Here is a 12,619-nt window from a genome sequence, read left to right as displayed (position 1 = left end):
GAAGCAAATCCTGAGAAATGTGCCGCAATCCTTAACATGACCTCGCCGAAGACTGTGAAGGAGGTACAGAAGCTCACGGGAAGAATAGCGGCCTTGTCGCGGTTCCTGCCAGCAATATCAGACAGATCTTATCATTTTTTCCAAGCAATATCGAAGCATAAACAGTTCACTTGGACAAATGCTTGTGAAGAATCTTTCAAGTAGCTAAAAGCAATGCTGACGTCTCCCCAGATACTACAGAGTCCGGAGGTTGGTAAACCATTATATTTGTATTTATCTGTATCTAGTCACGCTATAAGTTCGGCTCTTGTGCTTGAAACAGGAAAAACACAAAAACCAGTATATTTCGTCAGCAAGGTCTTGCAGCCCACCGAGCAAAGATACCCAATGGTAGAGCAATTGGCCCTGGCACTGATCACCACAGCTAGAAGGCTCAGACATTATTTCCAAAGCCACACCATTATCGTGCGGACAGATCAACCACTTCGGCAAATATTAGCAAAACCGGAAGTAGCAGGAAGGTTGATCAAGTGGTCTATTGAATTATCAGAATTCGATATCCAGTATCAACCCAGGCCAGCTTTGAAGTCACAAATCTTGGCCGACTTCATTGCTGAGTTCACCTGTCTACACAACATCACCAGGCCGAGCACAGGGATGATGTATGTTGACGGAGCATCAAACAATAACGGAAGCGGAGCAGGAATTATACTTGAATATGAGAACACAATCATAGAACAGTCCGTAAGATTCTCTTTTGAAGCTAGCAACAATCAAGCGGAATACGAAGCTCTACTAGCCGGATTGAACCTCGCCATCAAACTACAGATACCAAGGATCGTCGTACATTGTGATTCGCTGTTAATAGTACAACAGGTGAATGGCTCTTTCCAGGTAAAAGACCCCATACTGGAGCGATATTGGAATATGGTAAGAAATCTTATCTCGACTTTCGATAATTTCAAAATTATTCATGTCCCAAGAGGAAATAACCAAAGAGCAGACATACTATCTAAGTTGGCAACAAGCAGAACGGGCACTTCGCCCAAACTATCACAATTAAAGCTAGAAAAACCTAGCGTGAACCTAACATATATTTTAAGCATGTCACAGGAACCAGATTGGAGAGCACCCATTACAGATTACATCCTCTACGGAACAATACCTACCAGTGAGACAAACCCAAAACTATTCCGAAGACAAGCAAGCTTTTATGTGTTGGTCGGCGCCGAGCTATACAGGAGAGGATTTTCACAACCACTCCTCAAATGCCTAAGCAAAAAGGAATCAGCAGAAGCCATGGATGAAGTCCATGAAGGAGTCTGCGGAAATCACATAGGAGGGAAAATCCTAGCGGCAAAGCTACTCAGAGCAGGTTACTACTGGCCGACCATACGAAGAGATTGCATAGACAAAGTAAAACACGCAACGATAATGCACAGCCCTGCCGAGGTGTTGCACAACACGGAGGTAAGTTGGCCATTTTTTAGATGGGGAATAGACATCTTAGGACCATTTCCAACAGCACCAGGTCAGGTAAAATTTCTCCTAGTATGTATAGATTACTTTTCCAAATGGATTGAAGCACAGCCACTGGCACGAATCACTGTAGAAAAGGTACAATCTTTCCTTTGGAAAAACATCATTTGTAGATATGGAATTCCAGGTGAGCTCATTACTGACAATGGAAGGCAATTCACTGATTCAAAACTTGCTTCTTTTCTACAGAATTTTCATGTTAAACACCATTTTAGCTCCGTAGAACACCCTCAAACAAACGGGCAAGCAGAAGTAGCTAACCGAATTATTTTGATGGCATTAAAGAAAAAGCTCGGAGAGGCAAAGGGCCAATGGGCAGATCTAGTGTCTGAGGTGCTATGGAGTTACAACACCACTATCCATTCGGCCACGGGAGAAACCCCTTTCAAACTAGTATACGGGGCAGAAGCAATGATTCCAGTAGAGATCGTCACTCCCACAATCAGAGCCGAACACTACACACAGACCTCAAACGATCAAGCTCGAGCAACTGAACTTGATACAATAGAAGAAGTAAGAAACAGTGCGTCGCTGAAGCAAAGAGCTCTACAACAATTGACTCAAAGACAATATAACAGAAAGGTGATCCCCCGAGCTTTCCAAGCAAGAGATCTAGTCTTGCGAAAAACAGAAGAAGCACGACGAACTCAAGGACATGGGAAGCTCGCGGCACTTGGGACGGACCATATCGAATCGACAAAGTACTCGGCATGGGGGCTTATACACTACAAACACTAAAGGGAAGCACAATCCCTGGAACCTGGAACGTTTCATCTTTAAAATTGTACATATCATAATCACATAGGCGCATGATGGTACTCTTTTTCCTACTCATGAATTTTTTTTCCCACATTGGGTTTTTGCTCAAGAGAAGGTTTTAACGAGGCCGGACGCCAACATCAGACTTTGTACATCTTTTACAATAAAGAAATAAAGTCATAAGGAAAACATAATTCAAATCCTACCATTCTACAATATGCAGTCAAATAAAGCCGAGCTTCTTACTCGGTACACAGTCATTAAACCAAAATAACCGATGATAGTAAATCTCGGAATCAAACATTCACAAGTACAAAAACAAAATACAAAACAAAAAAATAACATATTCAATCATCTTTTTCTCCGATACTAGAATCCTCTATTAACTCTTCAACTGGAGTCTCATCATCAACTAACTTTCCACCAACAACAATCTTGGTAGCATCCAGTTTCTCTACATCAACTTCAGGAAACAATACTTTAACCTGGGCCACCGATCTTTCAAAACCTTGAGCAAACGACTCATACACCTCCGTCTCCAATTCTCCCACATGAGCAGCCAACTGGTCATTACGAGTCTTCAGATCCTTTATTTCCTCTTCAAGGGATTCTTTCCGGCTTTGAAGATTCTCAACCTCAGACCCTTTTAATTTCAAAGAAGAGGAAAGCTCCTCCACCAACTTTTCCTTTTCCTCTATAGTTCTTGTTAGTTCATTAACAACGACAACATTCCTCTTTTCTGTTTCTAAAGCAACCTCCTGTGTCCGCCCAATAGACACAAGCCGAGCCCCGATTACCTGCAAGTGAAACATGCACAAAAACATATGACAAGATGACAGAAAGAAATAAACAAAAAGGTAAAATAATTCAATTTACCTGTAAAAAGCGACTAACACCAACCGAACCAATCCTGTTGATCATCTCAACATCAACAGGAAATTGACCAAACTGTTCAGAGAGAGTGACAAACGGAAACAGTTTGCTCCACAAAGACTTGGCGTGATCATCAACACAGTACCCATGAAGCTCTTCTTGAGACTTATACGAAGATTCTATCAACTCAAAATTTACCCTATCATCACTCTTTAAGGTACCCAGGTTAGTCCCTTTGGTTGGCCCTACTCTTTTCCTTTTCACTCTAGGTTGAAGTTCTGATTGAATAACTCCACCTCCGACCTCTTTATCAACATTAGTAGTCGAACTTTCTTTTTCAGCCTTTTTTCTTTGATTAAAAAATGTTTTCAAACCAGCCGAAGTAATAGTAGGAACCTTCTCACCTAACAAAACAAAAAAAAAAAACAGAAGCTATTAAAAACATAATAGAACAAGAAGCCATTTTCCATTTTTTGAAAAAGCTTTACCTAGGTAATCCAATACTGATTGCTCATCAGAATCCCATTTCAGAAGTTCAGCAACAGATAACAATTCTTTAGAATCCATTTCACTAACTAAAAACTCCAAAATGTCATTATCACTAGGACACCGATCTTCCACATCTAAAACCTGTACCGTTTCCGAACACCACGAAATAGGAAACCTCTCCTCCAATGTCTCATTAATAAAAAAGGGAAATTGTTCAGGAATACTCCTAACCTTAACGAACATTTTCTTAAAATCTTTGAAAGAAGATTTGTACAACGCGAAAAGGGACCTACCAGGATGGCTACTTAGGTTAACCCACAAACCCCTACGAACACCCTTAGCTTGAAATAGAGAAAAAAAACACCCTCAGAGAAGGAGCCTGCCCCAGAAAATCCATTAACACCTCGAACGCTCTAACAAAACCCCAGGAATTAGGGTGTAACTGTGATGGAGCACAGTTCAACCAACGCAATACACCACATTGAAAATCGGTAAAAGGAAACCTAACTCCAAGCTCTGTAAGAACACAACCATAAACATAGAAATAGGACCAGTCACAAATTTTTTCACAAACACGATCATCAACCCCACACGGAAGCACCTCAATTTTAACTTCACTCCCTTCCCTAAACCACACGTTAGAACCAAGAACCCCTACTGACTCCACATCATTAAAGTAAGAAGAGTGACACCTAACATTTTCATGCACCCAACTATACGGATCGCTCTCGCTAACAATGACTTGAGTTTTCTCCATTTATAGTAACGCATGCAAAGAATAGATACAGCAAAAAGAAACTAGACATTAGTCAAATAGACTAACCTTTTCTGCTCATTTTCTTCTTAACACAAAGGAACTTCAGTTTTTGGCAAGGAGTCCACTAAACCACCACAAAAATTTAATATGACAAAAACGGTTCATTGACAAGAAATAGCCTTGAAAAATAATAACCATTCAACATTTAACTTCAAAATCAAAGGAGCTAGATCAAGCGGTCAGGGATACATAGAGGAAAGTGCCACGGTCATGTCCATTAAGTGTTACAGGTGCGAAAAACTAGGAAACATGATAATAATAATAAACAAATAAATAAACAAATGAAACATAAATAAAATAACATATCAAACAAAAACAAACACTAAAAGGAAACAGGCCCAGCTTGGGGGCTGAGGAACCACCCAATATAGTCCAACAAAGTTTTAGGGCCGAGATAGTTCCGAAGCTCGACCCGTTTCCTTCCTCCCCCTCTTTTTCTTTAACAGGTCAAGCTTAGGGGCTGTGATGTGGACCATAAACCTCGGCCCAAACAAACACAACGGCTACCTCAATAGCCAGGAATCAGGAAACAGATCATCCAATAACAGAAAAGATTCTAAAAACTAACCACGGAGAGATCTGCGGAAGAGTACAAGATATCAGATGCTGAGCACAACGGCCTCTCTATCTATATAAACAACACCAAAGCAACAGAGTAAAGAACACACAGGCACAACACAATATCACTACTTCTTCTTTCTTTTACTTTATTTGCGGTTTACTTGAATACCTCTTCTGACTTAAACGTCGGAGATTCTTTTGCAGGTGTTCCACCCGCGTTGTTTTGAAAGAGAGCCGACCTATACCTCGCCCCGACGAATAGCAGCACTACCAATCTGAAATTACTAAAAGCTCGGATCGCTAGGAGGTCGGCCTGGGTATCTCGGACAGAACAAGAGCCAACCTGGAAGAAAGCTTAAAACAAAAGTTGACAAAGCTCCTAAAAGAAAATTCTGACCTCTTCGCCTGGAAAGCTTCCGACATGCCAGGGATAGACCCCGAGCTCATGTCCCACAGGCTCTCTGTACACCCAGGGTCTCGACCTGTACAGCAGAGAAGGCGTAAGCTCGGCCCAGAACGAGCTCAAGCGGTGGAAGAGCAGGTACAAGCACTCCTAGAGGCCGGCTTCATCAGAGAAGTCAAGTATCCAACATGGCTAGCAAATGTGGTGCTATTCAAGAAACAAAACGGCAAGTGGAGGATGTGCATCGACTACACCGACCTGAATAAGGCATGTCCCAAGGACCCATATCCGCTCCCAAGCATTGATACTTTAGTGGACTCCAGCTCAGGGTATCAATACTTGTCGTTTATGGATTCCTACTCGAGATACAACCAGATCCCGATGTACAAGCCAGACCAGGAAAAGACATCGTTCATCACACCTAGAGCAAATTATTGCTACGTGGTCATGTCTTTTGGATTAAAAAACGCAGGGGCCACGTACCAAAGGCTGATGAACAAGGTGTTCGCTCCCACCTCGGGAACTTAATGGAGGTCTACATAGACGACATGCTGGTAAAAACCCGGGAAGAGGCCGACCTTTTTACGGACCTCACACAAGTTTTCAACACCATAAGGGCGCATGGGATGAGACTAAATCCCGCAAAATGCACCTTCGCGGTTGTTTTGAGGGTTACCTGAAACTGGAGGTCGATCTCGGATGAGATCTTCTGTACTGGTCGGAGATGACGTGTCCGGCTGGCTGGTGGCGGCCGGAGCTGTTGTGTCCGACTTGTTGGACTTGTTGCACTGCTGATCCTTGGCCACCGGAGGGTGGGGAGTACCTGCAAGAGACTCCGATGCTTAAGTTAGCATGGGTATTAAACAGGTTTATTATAGAATCAGAGTATGAGTTATACCTGGGTGCTCCAGTGTATTTATAGTAGTGTGGGCTGACCTTTCTGATAAGATAAGTTAGTTATCTTATCTTATCTTATCCTGTTTTGGATGAAGTCAGCTTATCTTCAAGGGAACCGCCTTTATCTCTATAGGCTGGGATTGCCTTTGGATTTGGGTCGTGTTCCTTTATTTGGGCCCTTTATTGGGCTTTCCTGTCGATTTGGCCGAGCTCTTTTAGAAGAGGTCGGGTAGTCTGACCTGAAGAGGTCGGTCGCTGTGTCGCCGATCATCCCGGGTCGGATAGCTCAACCCAGGGTATGAACAGTGCCCCTGCTTGAGCTCGGTCTTCTGTTGAGTTCTTTGACTTCGGTCTAGTGAGGCCGAACTCAATCATTTTGTCGATTCCTTTGAAACAGCTTTTTGAATGTAGAACGTTTCCTCTAAAAGCGCGCGCTTTTATATCGGCGCTTTGGGAACGTGCAAGGGTTTAATGCTTTCATTAATTTTGTCATTAATTTCCCCGTTTCCCTTTGGCTCTTTCATTTTGATTTTGAAAACCTCAAAAACGGTTTCTCTCCTTCACCCTTTTCGTAACTTCTTTCTCTGCTCTCTTCGCTATCTATTTTTCATTTTATTCTTCTGCTTCCTTGCGTTGCGGCGTTGCTTGGTGATTTTCTTGGGCAGCTTTTATTTATGTGCTTCCGTCTTTCTCCTCGAAGTTTCTCATCGTCTCCAGGTTAGTCCCGTTTCATATATTCTCCTTGTTTTGCTTTGATTTTGACCATTTCTTTAGAGAAAGTTTGGATCTTTTGTTTTGTTATGCCCTATTGTTGTGCGTTCTGGGAGTTTCTTTATTTTCTGCATGGTCCTTTTTTGCCTTTGCTTAATGCTTTTAGGGTTTTGCATGTTCTTTGTTGTTTCCGTTCTGATGCTGTTTATCCAGAAAAAACCCGTATCTGTTTCTTGCTTTATTTGACGGTTGCTTTGCCTGATTCTGAAAAATTTTGCACCTTTGATGGTTTCTTCTTGGCGTACTTGATTTTGGAATGCTTTTGCTGATAGATTGTGATGACTTTTTCTTTTGACACTACTTGCTGTTTAAAGTCTTTTTCTTGTTTGAAAAATGCTGGGGTGGGAGCTGTAGATTTTCCTGGAAACCTTGCTTTGTTACTGCCTCCAAAGGATGCCCCAAGATTTTGGTTTGAGTCTAAGGGTTTTCCTTTTCTGTGTGTTCGCCTGCATCGTATTGAGTTGTTTTCTCCCTTGTCCGAGATGTTTTTAGTAATCCCATCTTCTTTTCTTACTTGTATGATTAGTTGGCCTCATGTCCTCTCGCAATAACATTGTAGAGATGTCTTCCAGAGTTCCCGAGGGGATGTCCGATTGGCTGGACTCCCTTGTTTTGTTGTGTGTTTCTATTGTGGATGCTGAATTTTTCACAGAGCTGAGGAAGCGCCATAGGATTTGTGATAACCGTGCCCGCGAGGGGAATTTTGAGCTTGTTGCTCCTGATTCCGATGAGAGAGTTTATTTTCTGACTTTCGTCGAGGGGGAGCGTCCCTCTTTCTATGCTTACGAATACTTCTTCAGCCAATTAAACGTTACTTTCCCTTTTACTGCTTTTGAAACTGACTTGTTGTGGTCCTGCAATATTGCTCCGTCCCAGCTTCATCCAAACTCCTGGGGTTTTATCAAAATATTTCAACTTCTTTGCCAGGAGTTGGACATAACACCTTCTGAAACTCTTTTCCTTTATCTTTTTGTCTCGGCCAAACCTGGAGGTTCCTCCAAAAAGAAAGCTTCCTGGGTTTCTTTCAGGTCGGCCCAGGGGCATAAAGTTTTTGCCATCTATGATGAGTCGTTTAAAGATTTTAAGAACTATTTCTTCCGAGTCCGTGCCATTGAGGGGGTTCGCCCCTTTTTTCTTGATGAAAATGATGAGCCCGCTTTTCCTCTGGAGTGGCAAAAGAATGTAAGAGTGCCACATTACACATGGGAAATGCTTAGTGAGGTTGAGCGGGCCTTTGTAGTTGTTCTTGAAGATTTGTGGGGGAAGCCTCCCCATCTGGACACGAAGAGATTTTTGAGTGATCCATCTTTGGTTCGGGCTGCTTTGGGTACTGTCTGATTTGTTTTTATACTAGCTCCCGAGCTTTGCTTCTCCTGTTGTTGTAACTTGTCTTTGATTTTTGTGTTTTTCAGATATGTCGGAGAATAATGATTCTATGAGGGCCTATAAGAAGGCGAAGAAGGCGACCATTGCTTTAAACATCTCGGCCAAGGCGGCCGAAGAGGGATCTTCTCAGCCTCCAGTTAAACCTCCTATATCGAGTTCTCCCGGGCCGAGGAAAGCAATTCCTACTCCTCGGGTCTGTCTGGTTGATCCTCCATAATCTTCTGTTGCAGCTTCCGGTGCCCCTCCTAGTAAAAAGCAAAAAACAATTGAGCCTTTCAACCTTGATGCTCCTGACTTTGATGCGGTTGAGTTTGTAGATCAACAAATCGGCCCTTATGGTGCTCTTTCTATGGACGACGTGTCGCTTCTTCATCATTTTGATTATATCACCCAGAGTGGTATCAAGTTGGCTCACATGGGGGCGGCCCTATATCGAACTGCTCAAAGTCTTCCTCTCCATGCCACTAAAGCTTTTATAGAGGAGGCCAAACAGGAGTTTGATCGGATGAAGGGCTTGAAGGAGGAGCTTGAAGTAAGGGTGGCCAAGTTGGAGAAAGACTTGGAGAATGAAAAGGCTAGTTCCACTTCTCTGGCTGGTTCTCTGAGACTGGCCGAGGACACGGCTATGCGACATAAGGACAGTTATGTGACGTCTTACCGGGAGGTGTTGCGTCTGAGAGAAGAGTTGGAGAATGCCCGGGCTAATTATTCCAAACTCTAAGGTCATCTTGTTGGCAGTGTAACTGCTGCCTATGAGAACCTGAAGGAACAAGTTCGGGTTATTGCTCTCGAGGCTGACCTGACCCTCTTTAGCTTGGAGAACGTTGTCAGGGATGGCAAGGTTGTCCCTGATGATGAAGATGAGGATGATGTCGATCCTCCCCCTGTAGCCTCTACCAAGGTGTCGACTTCTGCTGTCCCTGCCGAGGTTGGTCCTCCCGCTTCTGATCCCGACTGCCAGATCTTGAACCGGGATGACGGTATTGTAGATGCCGTTTCTCTCCAGACTCGCCCTCCGTCTCCTCGGGCTGATGCTGCTAAAAAGTCTTCTGACCCTTAGCTTTTACTTTATTCTGGATATGTAGTTGGCCCGGTTTGTGGGCTTTTTTAACTCTTTATGTTTCGTTAACTGCTGATACTTTCCCGTTGCTTGCCTAGCAACTTTTGTTTTTTATAAAAAACAAAGGGTAGCTCGCTTTAGCTTTTTTAAGGTAGGTTTTAGTGGCCTTCGAGGCTTTTATAACCTTGTGGATGATATCAGGCTTTTTGTGCTTGACTTGGTATCTCTTTTTCTGTGGATATTGGAACCTTGCGGCTTAACCTTTTTTGGTTTGCTTTATACTTTGTAGCTTGAATCCTTTGTGGTTGTAGGTCCAACTTTGATTTTTGGTTCGTTCTTGCTTGTATTTCTGACGATCCATAACCGATTTCTTTAAGTAAGTCGTTTTTGTAATCCTCTTTTTTGGATCTTTGTCAGAGATCTCTTTCAGGGATCTTTATCGTAGTAGGAGTCCGACTTCGTTATATCGGTCTCCTTTAAGTTATTTTTATAATCCTCTTTCTTGGATCTTTGTCAGATCTCTTTCAGGGATTACTTTTATAACTTTTTTAGTAGTAAGAGTCCGACTTCGTTATATCGGTCTCTTTTAAGTTATTTTTGTAGTCCTCTTTCTTGGACCTTTGTCAGGTCTCTTTCAGGGACTACTTGTATAACTTTTTTAGTAGTAGGAGTCCGACTTCGTTATATCGGTCTCCTTTAAGTTATTTTTGTAGTCCTCTTTCTTGGACCTTTGTCAGGTCTCTTTCAGGGACTACTTGTATAACTTTTTCATTTCGGGCTGACTTTGTTACGTCGGGCCCTTCTAAGTTAAAGTAATCCTCTTTAATAGGGTTGGCCAGACCTCTTTCCAGGGTTTACTTATAACTTGGTTTGACTTGGTCTGACTTCTTAACGTCGGCCAGTCTTTAAGTTATTATTTTAGCAATCCATAAGACCTCGTCAGGTTCTTTTTTAGATCACTTTCGATAACTTCTTACATTATTCTGTGTTCATATTTGCCGATTTGTAGAAAGCGGTTGTCATCTCTAGATCGTTCTTTGGGTGAATCGCGTTTTTACCTTTATCGGACGGTTGTCTTTATCGTGATCGTGCAGTGAAATTATTTTTCACTTTCCGCCAATCTGTTGCTTTATAATCGGACGATGAATGCTTCAGATTAATGCGTCTTGAAATCTTTGTAGAATATCTAAAATGTATTTTATTTAAAGGAAATGTGCGAATATATACATATGGTATTGTCTGAGTCTCAACTTGGTGCCTCATTAAAAAACCTTTTCAGGAAAAAGAGTGCATCCAATGATGAGATCTTTTATCTCTTCTAACTGTAGTACCTTCTTAGGTTGCAGGCGTGTCATGACCTGGGAAGCTCTCGCCCATCGAGTTCAGACAGTCTGTAGTAGCCCTTTCCAAGTACTTCTACAACTCGGTAGGGTCCTTTCCAGTTTGCTGCCAGCTTTCCTTCTCCTGGTCGAGTTGTTCCGATATCATTTCGAATTAGGATGAGATCATTCTCTGCAAAACTTCGCGGTACTACCTTTTGATTATATGTGGAAGCCATTCGGCGTTTTAGAGCTTCTTCCCTGATCCGAGCTCTTTCTTGGATTTTGGGTAACAAGTCGAGCTCTTCTCTCTGGAGTTGGGAGTTTGCTTGCTCATTGTAGTGAATTACTCTAGGCGACCCTTCCTCAATCTCTACTGGAATCATCGCCTCTATTCCGTATGCTAATCGGAAGGGAGATTCCTTCGTGGTTGAATGTGGCGTCGTTCGATATGCCCATAGGACCTGTGGAAGCTCTTCTGCCCAGGCTCCCTTTGCATTTTGTAGTCTCCGTTTTAGCCCGGCCAATATGACTTTATTAGCAGCTTTGGTCTGTCCGTTGGCTTGCGGATGTTCAACGGAGGTGTACTGGTGCTTTATATTCAAGTCGGCCACTAATTTTCTGAAGCCTGCATCTGTGAATTGGGTACCATTGTCTATGGTTATCGAATATGGTACTCCGAACCTCGTGACAATATTTCTATATAAGAATTTCTGGCTTCTTTGAGCGGTGGCATTGGCTAGGGGCTCTGCCTCGATCCACTTTGTAAAGTAATCTACTCCTACTATGAGAAACTTAACTTGTCCTGATCCCTGTGGGAAGGGGCCGAGAAGATCGAGTCCCCATTTTGCAAACGGCCAAGGCGAAGTCACGCTGATGAGCTCTTCTGGCGGGGCGATGTGAAAGTTGGCATGTTTCTGACATGGTGGACATGTCTTTACAAATTCTGTAGCTTCTTTCTGTAGAGTTGGCCAATAAAATCCCGCCCGGAGTACTTTTTTGGCGAGAGCTCGTGCTCCGAGATGATTGCCACAAATGCCGCCGTGTATTTCTTGTAGCACTTCCTTTGTGTTGGAGGTTGGTACGCATTTTAGTAAAGGTATTGAGATTCCTCTTTTGTACAGGATGTTGTTTGTGATGGTGTAGTATTGTGCCTCCCTTTTTAATTTCTTTGCCTCCTTTTCTTCTGCGGGGAGTGTTCCTGTTTTGAGGTAGTTGATTATGGGGGTCGTCCATCCTTGGTCCTGACTTGTTATCGTCAGGGCTTTTTCCTCTTCCAAGATTGACGGGTTCTGCAACATTTCCTGGATGAGGCTTCTATTGTTACCCCCTGGTTTGGTGTTGGCTAGTTTCGAGAGTGCATCAGCTCGGGCATTTTGTTCACAGGGTATGTGGCGGATCTTATATTCCCCGATTTGTCCGAGCTGTTCCTTGGTTCTATCCAAATATTTTTTCATGGTGGGATCTTTGGCTTGGTAGCCCCCTGTTATTTGTGATGTAACTACTTGTGAATCACTGTAAATGTTAAGTTTTTGAGCTCCAACCTCTTTATCCAGCTTCAAACCAGCTAACAAGGCTTCATATTCGGCCTGGTTGTTTGAGGCCGGGAATCCGAATTTGAGGGAGAGCTCAACTTGGGTTCCTTGGTTGCTTTCTATTATCACGCCTGCGTCGCTTCCAGTTTTATTCGAAGAACCGTCCACGTAGAGATTCCATTCCGTGGGGTTTCCAGGGTGTCTGTGAAT

General features: G+C 43.0%; 1 protein-coding gene across 1 annotated transcript; it reads left to right on the top strand.

Moving 5' to 3' along the window:
• Window positions 1-213: 213 nt before the first annotated feature.
• On the top strand, window positions 214-2,277 carry LOC148554664 (uncharacterized). The gene has a single exon (XM_088490424.1). It carries the CDS (start codon window positions 214-216, stop codon window positions 2,275-2,277), a length of 2,064 nt encoding a protein of 687 aa, XP_088346550.1.
• Window positions 2,278-12,619: the final 10,342 nt, after the last annotated feature.

Source organism: Arachis ipaensis, chromosome B6, assembly GCF_059453495.1.
Source record: "Arachis ipaensis isolate K30076 ecotype BB chromosome B6, ASM5945349v1, whole genome shotgun sequence".
Taxonomy (NCBI): Eukaryota; Viridiplantae; Streptophyta; class Magnoliopsida; order Fabales; family Fabaceae; genus Arachis; species Arachis ipaensis.
This window is presented reverse-complemented; position numbering and strand designations above follow the sequence as displayed.